Source organism: Dunckerocampus dactyliophorus, chromosome 5 (genome assembly GCF_027744805.1).
Source record: "Dunckerocampus dactyliophorus isolate RoL2022-P2 chromosome 5, RoL_Ddac_1.1, whole genome shotgun sequence".
Lineage (NCBI taxonomy): Eukaryota > Metazoa > Chordata > Actinopteri > Syngnathiformes > Syngnathidae > Dunckerocampus > Dunckerocampus dactyliophorus.
The window spans coordinates 6551828-6570554 of record NC_072823.1 but is presented as its reverse complement, the minus strand read 5'-3'; the positions used below and the strand labels follow the sequence as shown (position 1 = coordinate 6570554).

Sequence of the window (18727 nt, the reverse complement as noted above, 5' to 3'; positions counted from 1 at the left end):
TAATAGTTCGAGAATAAAGTAAAAATGTTATGGGAATAAAATCAACATCCCAAGAAGAAAATTTACAAGAAAAAAGGTGAAGAAGAAAAAAAACAGATATGGAGAAATGGAAAAAAAAACAGCTGTAATTTAATAATTTAATAAAGTCAAAATGTTAAGAGACAAAAAGTTGTATTCTAATGAGAAAAAAGTCTCAATTTTACGAGAACAAATCTGTAATATTATGAGGAAAAATATTGTCATTTTAGTAGCATAAGGATGAAATAGTTTATTTTTTAAAAGTTGGAATATGATGAGAAGGAAAAAAAATAAGGTTGTAATTTTTGTTTTAATTAGGTCGGGGGAAAAGTTATAATATGGGAGTAAATTAAAAATATTGTGGGAATAAAGTCAGAAGTACGAGAGGAAAATTTACAAGAAGTAAAAGAAAAGAAAAGTTGAAAATAAAATTTAAAAAACTCCAGAAATGAACAAATCTGCAGTAATTTGAAAAGAATAAAGTCAAAATATGAAGTGCAAAAAGTCGCATTCTAACGACAAAAAAGGTCTTGATTTTATGAGAATAATGTTGAAATATTCAAGAAAAAATATGTTCTTTTTAAAAAAGTCATAATATTATGCGAAACAAACAAAACAAAATCAAGTTTTGGAAAATTAGGTTGGGGAAAAAGTACTAATATTATGGCAATAACGTCAAAATATTATGGGAATAAAGTCATAATATTCCGAAAAGAAAATTGATGAAGATTAGTTTGGCAAAAATGGGGAAAAAAGAGCAAAAAGTGAAGTTCATACTACTAATAGACTTTTTCACCTACAGTATATCACAACAAAATATACCTGCATATAACTTCGTAGCATACTGTATCTACATGTGTTGCTTTACAAAATACCGAAGTGGCAAAGTTGCACCTTTTCGTTTTCACTTTGTGGCCCTTGCTGGAAAATGTCTGGACACCCCAACACTAATGCAATCACATTTTTTGTCTAATTGTATTTAATTTTTTTTACATGCACAAAATTGTCCTTCTGCATTTAACGCATCAGAGTCATAAAGACGACAAGCGCACAATATTAGCGACACGTCCGAACAGCTCTCAACTTGACAGCACACACGGAGCGATGAGATGGGTCTCTTTGGTCACAGGGCAAATCAAACTTAACCACTCATCCCCGGCTGCTCCAGCTTTGGTCCTGCTGATGCAGACTGATGGCTATTCTGGTGGAGATCATTCGATTGTGAGTCACGGAAGGTCTGGCGGTTGACGCGACATACCTCATTGCAGGCAGTGACAGTGAAAGCGTGGGTGTGAATTTAAAAGGACGGCGCTGAACAGGATAAGTGGTAGAAAATGGATAGATGCAGGTGTAGGTATACCTAATAAATTGTCCATTTCGGTTACACTAAATAATGATTCACTTCAATAAGCTACTTGGGGGAAAAAGTGATCAGACTCATTGAAATGACCACCCACATAGTCTGCAAAGGAGACGGCTTATCCTGCTTGGACGGTGTCCACATGTCAGAGTCCACATCAAATTTGAAGCCTCATGATCCTGTTCATTGTCACCTCTGCAACTTGTAGCATCAACCATTACGTCATATGATTTGCAGTCCATTAATGCTGTTGATTCCTGGCCAAAGCACAAAGACCTTCTTAGTTTATGCATCAGTTTAGTCCCGGGGTGTCCAAAGTGTGGCACGGGGGCCATTTGCGTCTCGTGGCTGTTTTTTTTATTGACCCATAGCACATTTTAGTATCTAAGCAGTAGTATCTAAGTATACTTTAACAAAAAAACTTAAAAAAAAAACAAAAGAAACAGCAAAAATGTAAAAATCAGCAGTAAATTTACAAGAATAAAGTCAAAATATTGATAAAAGTTGTAATCTAACAACAAAAAGCAGTAATTTTACGAGAATAACATCGGAGTTACGAAAAAAGACGTTATTTGTTTTTTTTACAACTTTTACAAGTTTTACCTTAATATTTTGACTTTATTCTTGTAAATTTACTGCTGATTTTTACATGAATTCCATTAATTAATTCATTTTGGAATGTGGGAGGAAACCGGACTACCCGGAGAAAAGCCGCGCTCGCACGGGGAGAACATGCAAAATATATATGTAAATATATAATAAAATATATATATAAATATATATATAGCTTTGCCATACAGATGAAAAAGCCTGTTAGTATTATATATAAAATATATATATATATATATATATATATATATATATATATATATATATATATATATATATATATATATATTTATATATATATATATATATATTTATATATATTTATATATATAAATACATATATTTATATTTATATATATATATATATATATATATATATATATATATATAATATATATTTATATGTATTTATATATATAAATATATATATATATATAAATATACAGTATATATATATATATATATATATATAAATACATATAAATATATATATATATAATAAAAACTAATCAAATCAATCAATCAAATTACTACTGTAGTATTACGTCATACTAACAGGCTTTTTCATCTGTATGGCAAAGCTGAGATGCATTTTTTTTTCTTGAAATGTATACTATACTGTAACTTCTTAGCATATCTACACTTATCTTTCACTTATCTTCATGTGTTTTTACTATGTGGCCCTCACTGGAAAAAGTTTGGACACCCCTGATTTTGCCTGTAATTGATTAACGAATCATGTTAACTTCTTTGATCCCCATTCTAAAAGTAGTAGCGTGCGTTAATTGGTGTTAAGCTTTCATGTGGTTCATTGATTCATTGCATTTTCCCTGAGCATTTTCTCTTTGAGAGGTCAGAGCCCAGTCAGAGAAACCAGACTGGAGGGAGGAGAGATCAGACACAAGCCATTAGGATGAGGCCTAACTAGACAGATCCATTTATTGTGTTCATTACAAGGTCAACATGCTGACAGGTTGTCCTCTGCAGCTCCAGGCCTCTTAGATAATTAGTGTCGTTGCTCCTGTAGAGCTTCCTGTCCTCATGTCCTCCCTGTAAACCACGGAGTGTCCAAACCTTTTCCAGCGAGGGCCACATAGTGAAAAATGGAAGGATGGAAGGGCCATTTTGATATTTTGTAAATATGCTAAGAAATGATATACCTGTATATCTCAGCTTTGTGACATACTGTAGGTGAAAAAGTACACGGTTAATATCAACTTCACGCTTTTTTTCCCCCATTTTTGCTGTTATTAATTTTATTTTCAAAAATATTTCAGCTTTCTTCTTAGATAAGCTTTGTAAATTATGACTTCTTAAAATTATGACTATATTCCCCTAATATTTTAACTTTATTCCCATAACATTATAACTTTTTCCCCAACCTAATTTTCCAGAAATTACAAATGTATTTTTTGTCTATTTCTCATAATGTTATAACTTTTTTCTTTAATATTTCAACTCCATGCTAATATGATGAGTTTATTAATTGTGCCTTTTTTCTTGTTAGAATAAGACTTTTTTCTCTTAATATTTTTACTTTATTCTACTAAACTTACAGCTGTTTTTTTTTCATTGCGACTGTTTTTTTAAATTTTCCAATTATTTCAAAGTTCTTCTTGTAAATTTACTTCTTGTAAGCATGACTTCATTCCCATAATATTTTGATGATAATTGATGATTTATTCTCGTATCCTTGTAAATTTTTCTGCCACCTAATTTTCCAAAAATGACAACATGATTTTGTTTTATTTGCTTCTCATAATAATATGACTTTAAATAAATACTGTAATAATGTCATTTTTTCTTTAGTATTTCAACTCTATGCTCTTAAAATGTCTTCTCATAATATTATGAGTTCATTTTCTTAAAATGGGACTATTTTTTTTGTTAGAATCCAGCTTTTTTCTCTTCATATTTTGACTTTATTCCTGTAAAAGTACAGCAGTGTTTTTATTACTGCAGGGGGTTTTTTTTTTACATTTTCCAACTATTTCAACTTTCTTGTTTTTTCCCCCCCTCTCATAATTCTGACTTTATTTTAATAATATTTTGGCTTTATTCTCAGTGACATTATAACTTTTGCCGCAGCCTAATTTTCTAAAAATGACAACTTTATTTGTTGTTTTATTTGTTTCTCATAATAAAAAAAAACATCTTTTTTTAACGTTCCAACTTCATACTGCTAAAATGGCGTTTTCTTCCCTCATAATATTTCAATGTTATTGTTGTATAATTACGGCTTTTTCTCGTTAATATTTTCACTTTATTCTTTATTACTGCAGATGTTTACATTTTTTCTGTTGTTTTTTTTTTTTTTTTAATAGTTTTCTTGTTTAATTGTATTTTTAGAATGTTCCGCGTTAGGGTTAGGGCATTTTGGACACCCCTGCTGTAGAGTCTTGTCTTTTGCTGGTTTGGCCATGTTATAGTTTTTAATGGCTTCATGTCTCTCTCCCTCATTCTCCCTCTCACGGCCCCCTCCCTCACGCCGGCTGTCCAACCCAACCCCCACTTGTGTCCCTTCCCCAGGTGCCAAACTCGGTGCACAAGCACCACTCAGTCTTTCCCGAAACGCGCCAGGCGACGCCCCTCACTTTTGCTGTGTCACACGGACATGTGCCTGTGGTGCAGGTAGTGACGTCCTCTCACTCATCTGTCAATGTTCTCATGACTTCTCACTGTGCTTGGTCATCATTGTTGTGCTCTGTCTCTTTATTTCCACTTTCACCTGGTCCAGAAGGGTTCTGGTCGAGTGGTTTTTGTGAACAATCGGGACGGTCGATTCGATTTTACCAAATGGATCAGACTCCATTAAGTGAATTAGAAGGTGAAACTGCGGACTAATTGTAATCGAACTCATTTAACTAATTGAGTGTGCCCTCTAAATGATGTGCGCACTGGGATTTATGTAATTTAATTTGATATGAAAATCATTAAACCGTGTGCCCTGTGTTTTGATCTCTGAGGATGTGTTTAAAAATGCGTTGCATCGCGAGATCATTTTCCTTGCAAAACTTGTTAGTGTATAAAGACAGCATATGCCATAGTGTGTAAGATATTTTCTGACTTACAAAACAGAAAAATAGATGTCTGCGCATTGGTTTGGAGGAACGACGTTATGTATATTTTATTGTGGAAAGGGCAGTAATTATCTTTCATTAATCTGTAGATACTGGGTAGATCTCTTCAAGCTTTTCTTTGGCGGACTGTCTGCCTATTTCTAGTTGGTGTGCTTAGCTAAAGATAGTGAGTGGCAGCTGGCTGCAGCTACACAATTAATTCCAAGGCAGCCTGTATCCTAAATGAAGAATCAAACATTCATTAACTGAGTCTTAGGTGAGAGAAGCTCAAAGTCACCACACTAAGTCTTCTGCCTTCCCATTCTGTGTCCCCACCTGCACTCCGTAGCTGCTGCTGGATGCCAAAGCCAATGTGGAGGGATCACTGCAAGACGGCATGGAGAACTACACTGAGACCCCGCTGCAGCTGGCTGCTGCTGCAGGTACGCACGACCAAATTAGCTTCTAACCAGCTCCATCTTTGGCTCTACGTCTTAGAGAGGGATATTTTTCCTCAGGGCTGGCAGGGACATTGTGGCTTGCCTTGCCCGCATTCTATTTGTATTGCATTGCACATGTGCATGATTGCTTTTCATGCGCAGGTAACTTTGAACTGGTGAGCCTGCTGCTGGAGCGGGGGGCCGACCCCATGGTGGGAACCATGTACCGCAATGGAATATCCACCGCGCCACAGGGAGACATGAACTCTTACAGCCTGGCAGCTGCACACGGCCACAGGTGATGCACACTTTTACTTACATGCATGGCAGGGGTGTTCAAAGTGCGGCCGTTTGCAGCCCACGGCCGTTTTTTTATTGGCCCGCGGAACATTCTACAAATATCATTTGAAAAACAGCAAACAACAGAAAAAATGGGGGAAAAAATCAGCAGTAATTTTACAAGAATAAAGTAAAAATGTCAAGAGAACAAAGTTGTCATCTAACAAGAAAAAGACGTAATTTTACGAGAAAAGCATCATAATATTGAGGAACGATCATTTTAGTAGGATAACGTCAAAATATTAAAGACAGAAACGTTCTTTTTTAAAAGTTGCAAAATCATGAGAAAAAAAACAACAAATGAAGTTGTAATTTTTGGAAAATTAAGTTGTGGAATAATGTTATGAAAAAAAACTGGAAATATTATGGGAATAAAGTCATAATTACGAGAAGAAAATGTACAAGGAGAAAGTTAAAATTGTTGGATAATAAAATAAAAACATCAGAAATGGAAAAAACCTTCCAAAAAGTTCAGCTTTTGTGTTGCAAGACCACAAAGTATTTTCCCAAAGGTCTTGGGGATCATCAAAATGCTTTCTGGCAAAATTGACACGAGCCTTAATGTTCTGTTTGTTCAGCATTGGTTTTCGTCTTGGATCTCTGCTATGCAGGCCGTTTTTGCCCAGTGTCTTTCTTATGGTGGCAAGTGATGCCTGCAGTTCTTTGGATGTTGTTGCGGGGTCTTTTGTGACCTCTTGGATGAGTCATCGCTGCGCTCTTGGGGTCATTTTGGCTGGCCGGCCACTCCTAAAAGGTTCACCACTGTTCCATGTTTTCACTATTTGAGGATAATGGCTCTCACTGTGGTTTGCTGGAGTCCCAAAGCTTTAGGAATGGTTTTATAGCCTTTTACAGACCGATAGATCTCAATTAATCTCCGTTAAATTATGTTTTAACAGGGGGGAATCACTTTTTCACACCAGGTCATGTAGGTTTGGATTTTTTTAATTCTCCCATAATAATAAAAAGTTTCATTTAAAAATTGCATTTTGTGTTCAGTTGTGTTGTCATTGACTAACATTTGAATGTCTTTGATGATCTAAAACATTTACAGTAAGTGTGACAAACATGCAAAAAAAAAAAAAGAACCACGAAGGGGGGAAAGATTATTTCACACCACTGTGTATATAATTTATGAGCATTTACAAAATATCAAAGCGTCCATTGCACCCTTTCATTTTTCAGTGTGCGGCTCTCGGTGGAAACAGTCGGAACACCTCTGATGTATGATACCAACAAAAACATCGCTTCTACATTCAGTGGACATTCCACACTCTCAAGTAAAAAAAGAACCGTTGCTCCTTCTTTGTGTGCGCGATATACAGTAATTGCATCCACCCCATAAAGTCAAGCTCAGCAGTATACAGCACCATCGAATTTACACCTTGTGCGAGTCATTAGATGATTAATATTCTGTGACGGAACTTCTGTTGTTCGTACATCTTGTTATTCTTCATACCATGCTCAAGCTCACATAGATGAAGTCCACTTTAATGTGTACGCTATTTGTCGGAGAACGCATGATGGTTATGAAATACAGTCATAAAAAGATTAAATGCAAGAAGTAAATGAAACATTAATACGAAGAGAGTAACTTCTTGCTTTTATCCTTGTAGTTGCGCTACCTCAGGGTGTCCAAATGCAGCACGCGGCTGTTTTTTTATTGGCTCGCGGCACATTCTGAAAATATAATATAATGAGAAAAAAAAATTTAAAAAACAACAGCAAAAAAATTGAAAAATGAGCAGTCATTTTACAAGAATAAAGTCAAAACATTAACAGAAAAAAGTTGTAATCTAACGAGAAAATGTTGTAATTTTATGAGAATAACGTCATAACATTATGAGGAAAAATTACGTTATTTTAACAGCATGAAGTTGAAAATAAGCTAAGTCTTGATATTATGAAAAACAAGCAAAACAATGAATAAAGTTTAAATTTTTGGAAAATTAGGTGAGCATGAACCGCCTTTTTAAGGCCACAGTATTTTTTAAAGTCTTAATGTTATGAGGAACAAACAAAACAAAATAAAATTGGCATTTTTGGAAAATTAGGTTGCGGGAAAAGTTATACTATGGAAATAAAGTCATAATATTACAAAAAGAAAATGTTAATTTTATTAAAAAATAAGATTATTTAAGAAGAAAGTAGAAATATTTGGAATATAAAAAAACAACAACAGCAAAACGAAATCTAAATAAGGTTTTTCCCATTATCAGAGCCCCCTAGACATGAAATAACACCCCTGTCGTCACATTTACACTCCGATTACCCAATATGGTAGGCATAATCAGAGTAAATAAGTCATTTAGGACATAAATAAGGCTCATGCTAGTGTGTGTTGATATAAATGTGTTCCCTAGGGGAGCTGAGTGGCATGTCGAGAGGAAGTGACGTCGGGGGAGTTTTATCTTGGTGTGGGTTACTGCAGCAACAGTGGCCCGTGTTTTATTAGGGATTTGTATTACAGATTATTTGCTCTGTTGTGAGATCATTCAACGCTGCAATAAAAGCCTGTTCCTCCGGCGATCAAGTCTGCCGTTTGTGTTCATTTCAGTAACATTACTGACACCTTTTTACCCGTGTAGAATACCACATATCATCCAGAGAGTCTTTGAATGCGTCTTCTTAATGTTTTATATTTTTGTGCTTGAAAATGCTTATTTTAGGCAAAAATATGGAAAAATTTGCTTCAATGTGCATATTTTTTGACAGATAATAGGCCGTATTTAACCACATAAGAGCACGATTTATTAATTTAGATATTTTTGAAAAACCGCGATCGAGTGAAGCCGAGAAATTCGGGCCGCAAAGCGGCAAGGGACACCTGTACATCAATTGTACATCTGCTGTTCGGAATGAATGACTTTATTTGATGACATAAGCTCAGCATACTTTGTTACTGATAAAAAACAAACAAAAAATGACAAACTACTTTATGCAATTGTTATTATAGTTACACAAAAGCATGTACACCGCTCTTCAATATACTTTTTTTGGGGGGGGGTTCTTTTTCAGAAATGTCTTTCGTAAGCTGCTGTCTCACACAGAAAAGGGGAAAGGGGACGTCTTATCCCTAGAAGAGATTCTGGCAGAAGGCTCGGAGCTGGAGGGGAGAAGCTCATCTGAGACGGACCTGATCAGAACAGGGAAGGCCAAACTGAAAGCTCTCAAGGAAGCCATGTATCACAGTTCAGAACACGGGCATGTCGACATCACCATCGACATACGGAGCCTCGGTTAGTTCCATCAACATTACAATGGATTATTTTTTTGGTGATATCACAAGTGGATTTGCTCTGTTGGTACGTCTCCTTCTCTTTCCCAGGGGTGCCGTGGACGTTGCACACTTGGCTGGAGTCGCTGCGCACTTGTTTCTACCAGCACCGCCGACCGCTCATCCAGGGTCTTCTCAAAGAATTCAGCTGCATTGAAGAGGAAGAGTACACGGAGGAGCTTATCACACACGGCCTGCCTCTCATGTTCCAGATCCTCAGAGCCAGCAAGGTACAAGCTGTCACGCTTATGCGCTCTCTCTCTCTCTCTCTCTCTCTCGCTCTCGCTCTGTATACCCTTTCACAAGGGTATCAGTGATCAGTGAGCCTCAACTAATAACTACTGTAAAACTCCAATCGAAGCTTCTCATCGAAAGCATTGCTCGTCAGAGATATGATGATACACTGTACCTGTTTGCTTGTCCCATCACTTCTTCACTGTTGTATTACTCCAGTTTCCCTGATTTGCATTTGTATTTATTTATTAAACAGGAAAAGACTTCAAATAGCTCTGGCCTGCTCAGTAGGCGGCTGATTTTCAGCAGTTTCCTGCGCTGCATTATAGTCTTATTGGATTATTTCCGGTTTTGTTTTGACTCGATCTGATTTTTTTTTTTTTGTCTGAGCTGGTAGCTGTCATTCATTGCTTGCAAGAGGAGGGGTGTTGCATTAATTAAATGGCACATACTAAGATTGTAATCACAGTAGAATGTAGTCGCAGGTGAGCGAGTGCGCTGCGGGTTTAGTTTCTGGATTATTTTGAGTCTTACTGCTTTGTTATAAGGTGTTTAGGTTATCATTCAGAACTTGTGAGAGGAGCAATGACATGAATTAAATGACACATATGAAGCACTCTACTGTAGTCGCATGTGAGCGGAGGTGCAGTCGGGTTGACTTTTGGATTATTTTGAGTCTTTGCATTTTATTTCTATTGGAAATACTGTAGTGTAGGATGTTTTTAATTACTTGCATTAATGAAATGACACATGTTAAGCACAAGTGTAGTCACGAGTAAGGTTGGAGTAGCGAGTCTCGAGCATCGATGGGAACCGGAACTGACATTCCAATTCTCCCAGGATCGTTGGAATGTTTTTATTTTGATTTCTAGATTCAATGCACACTTTGCCGACCGGAAGAAATCGCCGCGAACACCAACGAAGAAGAGGCCGGCGAGCACTAGCGAAGAACAAGCGGCTAAAAAGCGTGCCGGTCGGCTGATTTGCAACACAATTATGTCATGCAAAGTAGGGTGCACCATCAACATGATTAACTCATTCATACCAAAGACGTATTTATACGTTTTTACAAACCCGAACGCCTGATCCCAAAGACGTATTTATACATCTTTTACGTTTTTTTTGCACGGGAGACAAAAAGAGGTGATGACGCAACTGCATACTAGCGCATGTCACTGTCACTGCAGTTTTAAGCCATAAAAACAGCCACAGGGTGGCAGAAGTGCACTTGATAAGAGCTCTACACGGCTCATTTGCATGTATTAACACACTCGACAGCAAGGAGGAAGTGGAGCATGGAGGAGTGTAAGCCTGCAGAAGGTTACGCATTGTAGGGAAATTTTAACACACACACGTGTGCATGCGCACAGTTCCAGATGTGTAAATTGTAAATAGGTGATGGCATTATATTGATAAATAAATTGTTATTTTGCTGTAAAACAGACCTTTTTTGTGTTGTTTATGTCGTGGTACATTTGTTTCGATGTATGAGCTGTCACAAAAGCAAAAAAATTGTGTCAAAGTGAAAGTTATGCTACCGTTATGCAAGTTTATCATTTGTACAGTACGTTTCTGTTCGCAGCAGTCAAGGGACCGTCTCAAGTCACACAACACACTTCCAGCCTTCAAAATAAGAGCACTTTTAGCTACATCCTGTTTACCTGCGTTCACAAAATACAGGTTTGAAAAAAGTAACACCAACTTTGAGGCAGCAAACTTTTCAAAAGTAGTCATCTCATCAAGTGTAGTCATGTAAAAAGAAACCTGATAACATCGATATTCAAGTTGAATGGGTTGATATTTATATGCTTGTCAGAAATGGCCTTGTAAGAAATTCATAGTCATAGACGCAGATCAGAGCATTCGCACTTGCCGAACGTGCCGCGGTTTAGGTGTGAGGAGGGCCCAAGCGCGGTACGACTGGCCTAGTGTGTGCCTGCCGTTATACAGTATGTTGATTCCATCCATCCGTCTCTTCTGCATTGTAGACACCTATTTATTCCTGGTGGATACAAGCCTTTTGCTGGTGTCACGCTTCATTAAGAGCAAACAGCCTGACTGCACACGGGAGGGGGGTGGGTTGGGGGGGGTCGGTTGTTGCGAATTACACTGCTCCTTCTTTCCCCTTCTGCTTTGGCAAACCCACACACAGGAGAAGTGGGAATAACTGTCAGATTATACCTGTTTTGATTTTTTCCTTTTCGCAGTGTTCCACTTTCCACTCATCTCTTAGGAACCATAGGTGTCAAATATATCTGATATGCGTTTGACACTATTTTGTATGTGTGAAATGAAATGCTGAATTGTGTGTGTTTTTGTCAGAATGAAGTGATCAGCCAGCAGCTGTCAGCAATCTTCACGCAGTGTTACGGGCCCTATCCCATCCCCAAACTGGCAGAGCTCAAGCGCAAGCAGTCGTCACGGCTCGGTGAGACTGGGTTTGTTCAAGAGATGCTATTTGATGCTGAGCACAACTGTGCATCAGCATGGAATTAAAAAAAACAACAACAACAATGAAACGGCGCTAAGGGTGTGCAATTCCAAATCCCAAATGTATTGTTAACCGTTATGAACGCTTAATTAGAGGGAGAGAGCACCCTCTTGTGGTCTGGGATAGGAGGTAAAGCATTAATTACTCATGGCAGTTGCACATGAGTGGGACGTGTGTGTTTTACAGAGCATCAGAAATAAACCGCATTTGTATCTCATAGATCCTCACTTCCTCAACAATAAAGAGATGTCAGATGTGACCTTTCTGGTGGAGGGGAAACCTTTTTATGCCCATAAAGTCCTGCTCTTCACAGCCTCCAACAGGTACAGTTCAGCAGGAAGTGTTTTGTATTTTATCATGTGTTTTATGTTTAGTAGTTGTGAAGGGGTCGCTTCTGTTTACGTAATTCCTCGCATAAAGTGACTGGTGACTGAATGCACTATGAGTGTTACATACATCAAATTATTAATACCTTAATACAGTGGTGTCCAAACTGAAAAATCATAAGATGCAGGTTGGTAAAAAGGCTAAATAAAAATGTTTGTTATACAGTATGTCTATTTCAAGACAAAGCTTTTTGTTATTATTAGTTACTAGTATCAACATTTCAGCTTTTTCGCTTCACAATCTGCCTTTTTGCTCTATTTTTCCCAATTTCCCCAACCCAATTTTCAATTTTTATTAATATTAATATTTATATTTATTTATTAATATTGTATTAATATTAATATTATATGTTTCAACTCCATGCTATTAAAATGACATTATTTATATACACTCAGAATGATGCAGGGTTTTTTTCTTGTGAGAGAATTAATTTGTTGATTTTTCTCGTAATATTTTGACTTTATTTCCATAATATTTGAAGTTTTTCTACAAACTAATTTTCCACAAATTACAACTCTATATGCTGTTTTGTTTGTTTTTACATACTATTAGGTTAAAAAAAAGTATTTATTTCGTATTTCAAGCTTATGCTCCTAAATAAAGTTATTTTCCCTCATAGTATTACTTTATTCTCTTAATATTTTGACTGTATTCCCATAATATTAGAAATTTTTTCACAGTCTAATTTTCTACAAAATACAACTTTTTTTGCTGTTTTCTTTGTTTTTCATAGCAAGTCAACATAAAAAAGTCTTTCTTTAATATTTCAACTTTATGCTACAAAAATAATGTTATTTTCATAATACTATGATGTCATTCCCTTAATATTTTTAGTTTTTATTATACATTTTTCCGCAACCTAATTTTCCACCAGTTACAATTTTATATTCTGTTTTGTTTGTTTTTTCATATTCCGATGTTTAAAAAAAAACATCTTTCTTTAATATTTCAAGTTTATGTTATTGAAAGGATGTCACTTTTCCTCATAATATTACAACATTATTCTCATAATATTAGATCTTTTTTCTTAATATTTTGACATTATTCTTGTACAATGACTGCTGCTTTTTCCATTTTCCCTCTTGCCATGTCTTTTTTTTTTTTTTTTAGTTTTGTTGTTAAATTATATTTTTAGAATATGCCACAGGCAAATGGCCAGCGGGCGTCACTTTGGACACCCCTGCTTTAAGTGAATTAAATCTCATCTTTCCAAAGTTCTTCCTAGTTTTCACATCAACCCCCCTCGATGTCTTTTTGTGAAGGTTCAAAACTCTTCTAGCAAACCGGCCTTGTGGTGAAAACACCTGCATTGAAATAAGCCATGTGAAATACCACATCTTTCAGGTAATGCATTGCGACTTGAATGTGAATGCCATTAGATAAAACAGCGTGCTGTATGGATTCATGCGTCGCAATAAACTGTGCCAATCTCCTTCTCAGCTGGTGATGCAGTATCTCTACTTCGGGGGAACAGAAGCGCTCCACATTAGGAACCCTGATGTTATGGAGGTTAGTTTAATCTTCTGGCAAATTGTCTTTTAACAGTTTTGTAAAATCTCGCCTTTGTGATTGTAAATAGAGAGCGTTCCCAACCAGGTGCAAAGCACTGGTTACATTCATGCACAGAGAGGCCAGATTAGACAGAAAACATCTAAAGAAGCTTCCGATGTTCCTGGAATCAAATTCTTTGCACAAGAATCAACGTGTGACGAGAAGTATGGAAAAGGAAAGAAACAGCTCATAGCGTAGCGCATCATGTGTGAAGCATGATGGAGTGTTACGACATGGCTAAGGAACAGTTCAATGATGACTGATGATGATTCTTTATTCATAAATGGAATGTTTTCGTAGTTCAGGCATAGAAAACCTATTTAGGACCTTCTAAATATGCTTTTTAACATTATTAGAGCCCTCTAGATATGATCTAACATCCCTATAGTTACCCTTACACTCCTATTACCCAATATAGTCGGCATAATAAGAGTAAATAAGCCATTTAAGGCATAAATAAGACTTGTGCTCGTGTGTGTTGCTATAAATATGTTCCCTAGGGCAGCGGTTCTCACATTTTTCAATGGTCATTTAGTCGTGACCCATTTTTTATTTAAACCATTTTTATTAGTATTTCTTTTTAATTATTTTTTAACACTTTTATTTAACCTCCTACGACTTGGCGTCCACATGTGTGGACATCACATTTTCCCAAGGGGAAAAAATGTTGGAGCACTTTTGGTGTGCAAGTTTCACGTTTCACACCATGTTCAGAAATTGAAATGAATAGTTCAACAGTAGCAATGAAAAATATTTTTGAAGGTTTACTTGTTTTATATCTGTCCTCCTGCAACTGATAGCAGCACTTCATATGACTTGCGGAAAGGGGCACAAGTTGTTGCTTTGAATTTTCTTTTTGCACTCGGAAAAAATGCTGCTGTGTTCAGGCAGCAAATAAAGCTTTGCACATCATTACTCAATTGTGACGTTATTGTGTTCACTCAAATTTAAAACAAATGTCCACATATGCGGACATCATTTTTCTCAGAAACTACATCATGTAAAAAGATAATTCTTTGTTTTTACACTCATCAGGTCCCAATTAGCCTAAATATCAAAGAGAAAATAAAAATGCATGCCTTGCAAGAGTTCGGGTCTTAGGAGGTTAAGTCATTTTTATATTTCCTTATTTTTAGTTATTTTTTACACTTTTATTTAGGTAATTTTTATTTTATCAGAGTGTCCCTGAATGCATCTCTCGTTCTTTTAATGAGAATGAGAAAGGTTGAACAGACTTGAAACGTCTGTTAGTTGGAGATACATACTTTGTATGGTGTTGGAAGTGAATGAAGTTATAAAACAGCGTCAGGGTCTGTGTGACTGTGTGAGGACGCCCCACTGTGCTCGTGGCGACGGCCCCGCCTGCCGTCATAACAGAGGCGTGCTTGCTCTGGTGCGCATGCGTTAATTACACAAAAACATTTAACGTAATTAATGAAATAAATTAGTTACTTCATGCTCTGTCTCCTTTCTGCTCCGTTCTCCTCACGCCATGAGGCGTTCAGGCGCACTCGTAATTGTGAGTGTTGGGCGCTAATTGTTTTTTGTTTTTATTCACATTACTGTAATAGGTGACAGTAATGTTACTTTAATGTTCGGTGAGACAAGCACCAGAACAAGCGGAGGCACAGGCTTTTTATTGCAGGTTTAAATGATCTCACAACAGGCACAATAATGACATAATAATCGTAACAATAACAGTCATAAAAATAACACGGGCTACTGTTGCGTCCGTAACCCAAAACACATTTTCTGCGACACACGTGAGCACGAGTTTTATTTATGTCCTAAATGGCTGATTTTCTATCTATTAACAGCGATAAACGAGGGATTACTATATGCCAATTGTCCCCTGCTATGGAAGTACTCTGCATACATCGGCTGTGATTCCTACAGTCGATTAAACTGTCCATACATACACTGTACATCCAGATCCAACTGTATCACGTTTGAACTTTTTATTGCAGCTTCTGTCCGCATCCAAGTTCTTCCAGTTGGAGGCATTGCAGAGGCACTGTGAGATTATCTGCTCAAAGAACATCAACACAGAGACTTGCGTGGAGGTCTACAACCACACCAAGGTGAAAACAAGACGGCAGCTTTTTCTCGTTTGCCATTTTGACGCCATTTCAGCTCATGTCTCGCTGTCGCCACACAGTTTCTGGACGCTCCCGACTTGGCGTCCTACATTGAGGGCTACTTCCTAAAGAACATGGTCATGCTCATAGAACTCGAGCCTTTCAAACAGCTGCTGTACGACGTACCCCCGGATAGCCCGAGCTGTGACATCCTGCAGAGCCTGGAAAAAACTCTGGCTGTCCGCATCCAGTCCATCCACCTGTCCTCCTCCAAGGGATCCATCGTCTAAACTGACGGATACGGTGGAATGGAGGATCTTTGCAATAAAAAACTGGAAGAAATGAATGGGCTGTGAAACGTATGTCGTCCTTGTTGGTCCATCAGTGACAGCCATCAAATAGCTATACTTTACAATAACACATTACTGTTTCTCGTCTAATCGCTGATATGCACTCCTTATCAGAATTTTAAGACCAGTTGAAAAACTGCAAGAATTTACATTTTGCACTGTTGGATCTGAAGGAGGTTCTAAGTAGAGCTTCAAAATGCTAAAAGAACAAATGGAAGTGAGACAAAAAAGTGTTTGAGTGAGCAATTTACCACAAACAACCAGTAAAGTGAAATAGGCTGTTCTTCATCTGATCGTAACTTTAAGACCATAGCTAAAAAAAAACCCAAAATCCCCAAAGTCTGTCTGGAATTGATGTCCATTTTTGTAAAATTCTCTTACCATCCATCCCCAAATGTTCTTGAACTGCAGCGTTGTCCTGTTGAAAAGCCAGCCATTACCACAGAGACGAGGGCCTTCAGTCATGAGGGATGACCCCTGTAACATTTCCACATAGCCAGCTGCTATTTGACGCCCCTGCACAACCTGAAGCTCCATTGTTCCATTGAAAGAAAAAGCAGCCCAGATCATGAAGGCACCCCCTCCACTGTGCCGGGTGGAAAACATGTCAAGGTGGGATCTCCTTGTCATGCCAGGACCGTCATCAGAGAATACAAATGTCTTCCACCTTTCAATGTCCCATGTTTGGTGATCTTGTGCAAATCCCAAAACGGGCAATTTTGTGGCGTTGAAGGAGACGAGGCCTTTGAAGACGTTTTTTGTTCTGAAAACCCTTCTCTCGTAGATGTCATCTGATGGTTATTGGACTGCACTCGGGACCAGTAACAACCTGCATTTGGGCCGAGGATAGTCCTGTGTCTTGATGAACAGCCAATCGTATCCTCCAGCTCAGGGCCGGTGACATTTTTTTGGGTCTACCACTTGACTTTTTTGTTTCATGACCCCCAGAATGTTTGCAGAAGTTTAAATTGCTTACTCAAAAATTGTTTTGCCTCACACCCATGTCTTCTTTTTGCATTTTGAAGTTCTACTTAGAACCTCCTTAAGATCCAACAGTGCAAAACATAAATTCTTGCAATTTTTCAACTGGCCTTAACATTTTCATCAGGAGTTTACTGTGTTTCATACATGCGATGAAACATTTAACAAGCTTTTTCTAAACAGATAACCCACTGATGATCCTTCCCAGGCTGCGAGGAGGAGTCGTTGATGTCCAATGTTGTGATTACTGCAAACATCATCATTGTCGCTTCGGAGAATTACTCTTTAAAGCCAAATAACAGACCTGTAACCTGGCGAGTGGCGCCCATCATGTTTTATGTGGAAAAGTAGAGCTTTGGTTTCTTCACTGCTGTGTAAATATTGTTGATAAAAAAACAGAGCTATCAATAATGTAAGTCACTGTACATAACAGATGTTTTCTCATGTGTCTTACCGTTGCTGTAAAAGCTAATGTGTAAGTGTTGCATGTCAAAGGGAAAGTGAGTGTAGGATTCTATTAAGCAGCTGCTTTTGCTTTGTCTAAGAGTGATTATTGAGTGCAAATTGATTTGTCATCAGCATGGGTCACTAAATGTGTAACACTCCAACGGTGTTGTCATTCCATGTGAGAGGCTCGAGGTGTGTTCAGTCCTCCGACGGAGATGCTGTCAGCCGTGTTCCAGGAATTGTGAAACTACATGCCGTGTATGTGTGTGACTTGTTATCTTCCCCCCATAAAGAGTATTATTAATGTACTCTACTGTCTCTGCCTCCGAGTAGAAAAGGAAAAGCAACACTTTTAGTCCGATTGATGTTACATTTTGGTTATCAACTCCTGAAAGGTTACACCACAGTTGGGAAGTGGTTTAATTTGGTCGTGGATCACACAGCCGTGACAGTGTTAGGGCCACACTGAAAGGAAACGTGATGAGACAGCATGATTACAGTTTGCCAGAACAACAGGCTTTTATTGCAGGTTTGAGTTAACCCAAGCTAAAACTCAATGTCACTTCCTGTCCACCCACCACTCATCTCCACCAGGGACCACATTTATAGCAACACGCATGAGTCTTCTTTATGTTTTAAATGGCTTATTCATGTCATGTTTAGGCTTAGTGGCGTTGTGGCAACGACCCTGAGGACGCAGAGAGCAGGACGCAAATGCAGGTAAAAGTATATTTTGATAATAACGACTGCTATGCAGCGGCCGGGATACAACATAGACATTGACAATGCAGCAGGAGAGACCGCACCGGCTAATCTAAATAAACATGAAATGAGAAGCAGGTGCGACGGAGCAGGAAAATAAAGGGGAATGGAAACTGAACAGAACAGAACAGGAAGTAACTACAAAATGCGAGCACAGAACCGGAACTAATGCATAAAAGATGAACATAAGCAAGCTGTCACGCTGACAAACACCCAGGGTGTGACAATTAGGTCTTATTATGTCACCTATAGACGGGGTAATAGGAGTATAAAGGTGACTTTATGGGTGTTATTTCATGTTTAGAGGGCTCTAATACAATCGTCCCTTGCAATAGCGCTGTTCA

The 18727-nt window shown here is 37.7% G+C and overlaps 1 protein-coding gene across 3 annotated transcripts in view; it reads left to right on the top strand.

Annotated features, from left to right (window-relative positions):
* Nucleotides 1–18007, top strand: part of btbd11b (BTB (POZ) domain containing 11b) — an 87293-nt gene extending 69286 nt beyond the window's left edge. Inside the window, exons 7-18 of one of the 3 annotated variants that reach the window (XR_008570333.1) lie at nucleotides 4517–4618; nucleotides 5396–5489; nucleotides 5649–5784; nucleotides 8844–9064; nucleotides 9154–9332; nucleotides 11659–11764; nucleotides 12048–12150; nucleotides 13477–13558; nucleotides 13655–13723; nucleotides 15733–15846; nucleotides 15924–16202; nucleotides 17358–18007. Coding sequence is in view for 2 of the 3 variants with exons in the window: in XM_054775505.1 (XP_054631480.1) it covers nucleotides 4517–4618; nucleotides 5396–5489; nucleotides 5649–5784; nucleotides 8844–9064; nucleotides 9154–9332; nucleotides 11659–11764; nucleotides 12048–12150; nucleotides 13477–13558; nucleotides 13655–13723; nucleotides 15733–15846; nucleotides 15924–16133 (1416 nt within the window). In the remaining variant the exon portion in view is untranslated. Of the gene's footprint in view, nucleotides 1–4516; nucleotides 4619–5395; nucleotides 5490–5648; nucleotides 5785–8843; nucleotides 9065–9153; nucleotides 9333–11658; nucleotides 11765–12047; nucleotides 12151–13476; nucleotides 13559–13654; nucleotides 13724–15732; nucleotides 15847–15923 lie in introns of all 3 variants that reach the window. The other 2 variants (XM_054775505.1, XM_054775506.1) reach the window with 2 other exon arrangements.
* Nucleotides 18008–18727: the final 720 nt, after the last annotated feature.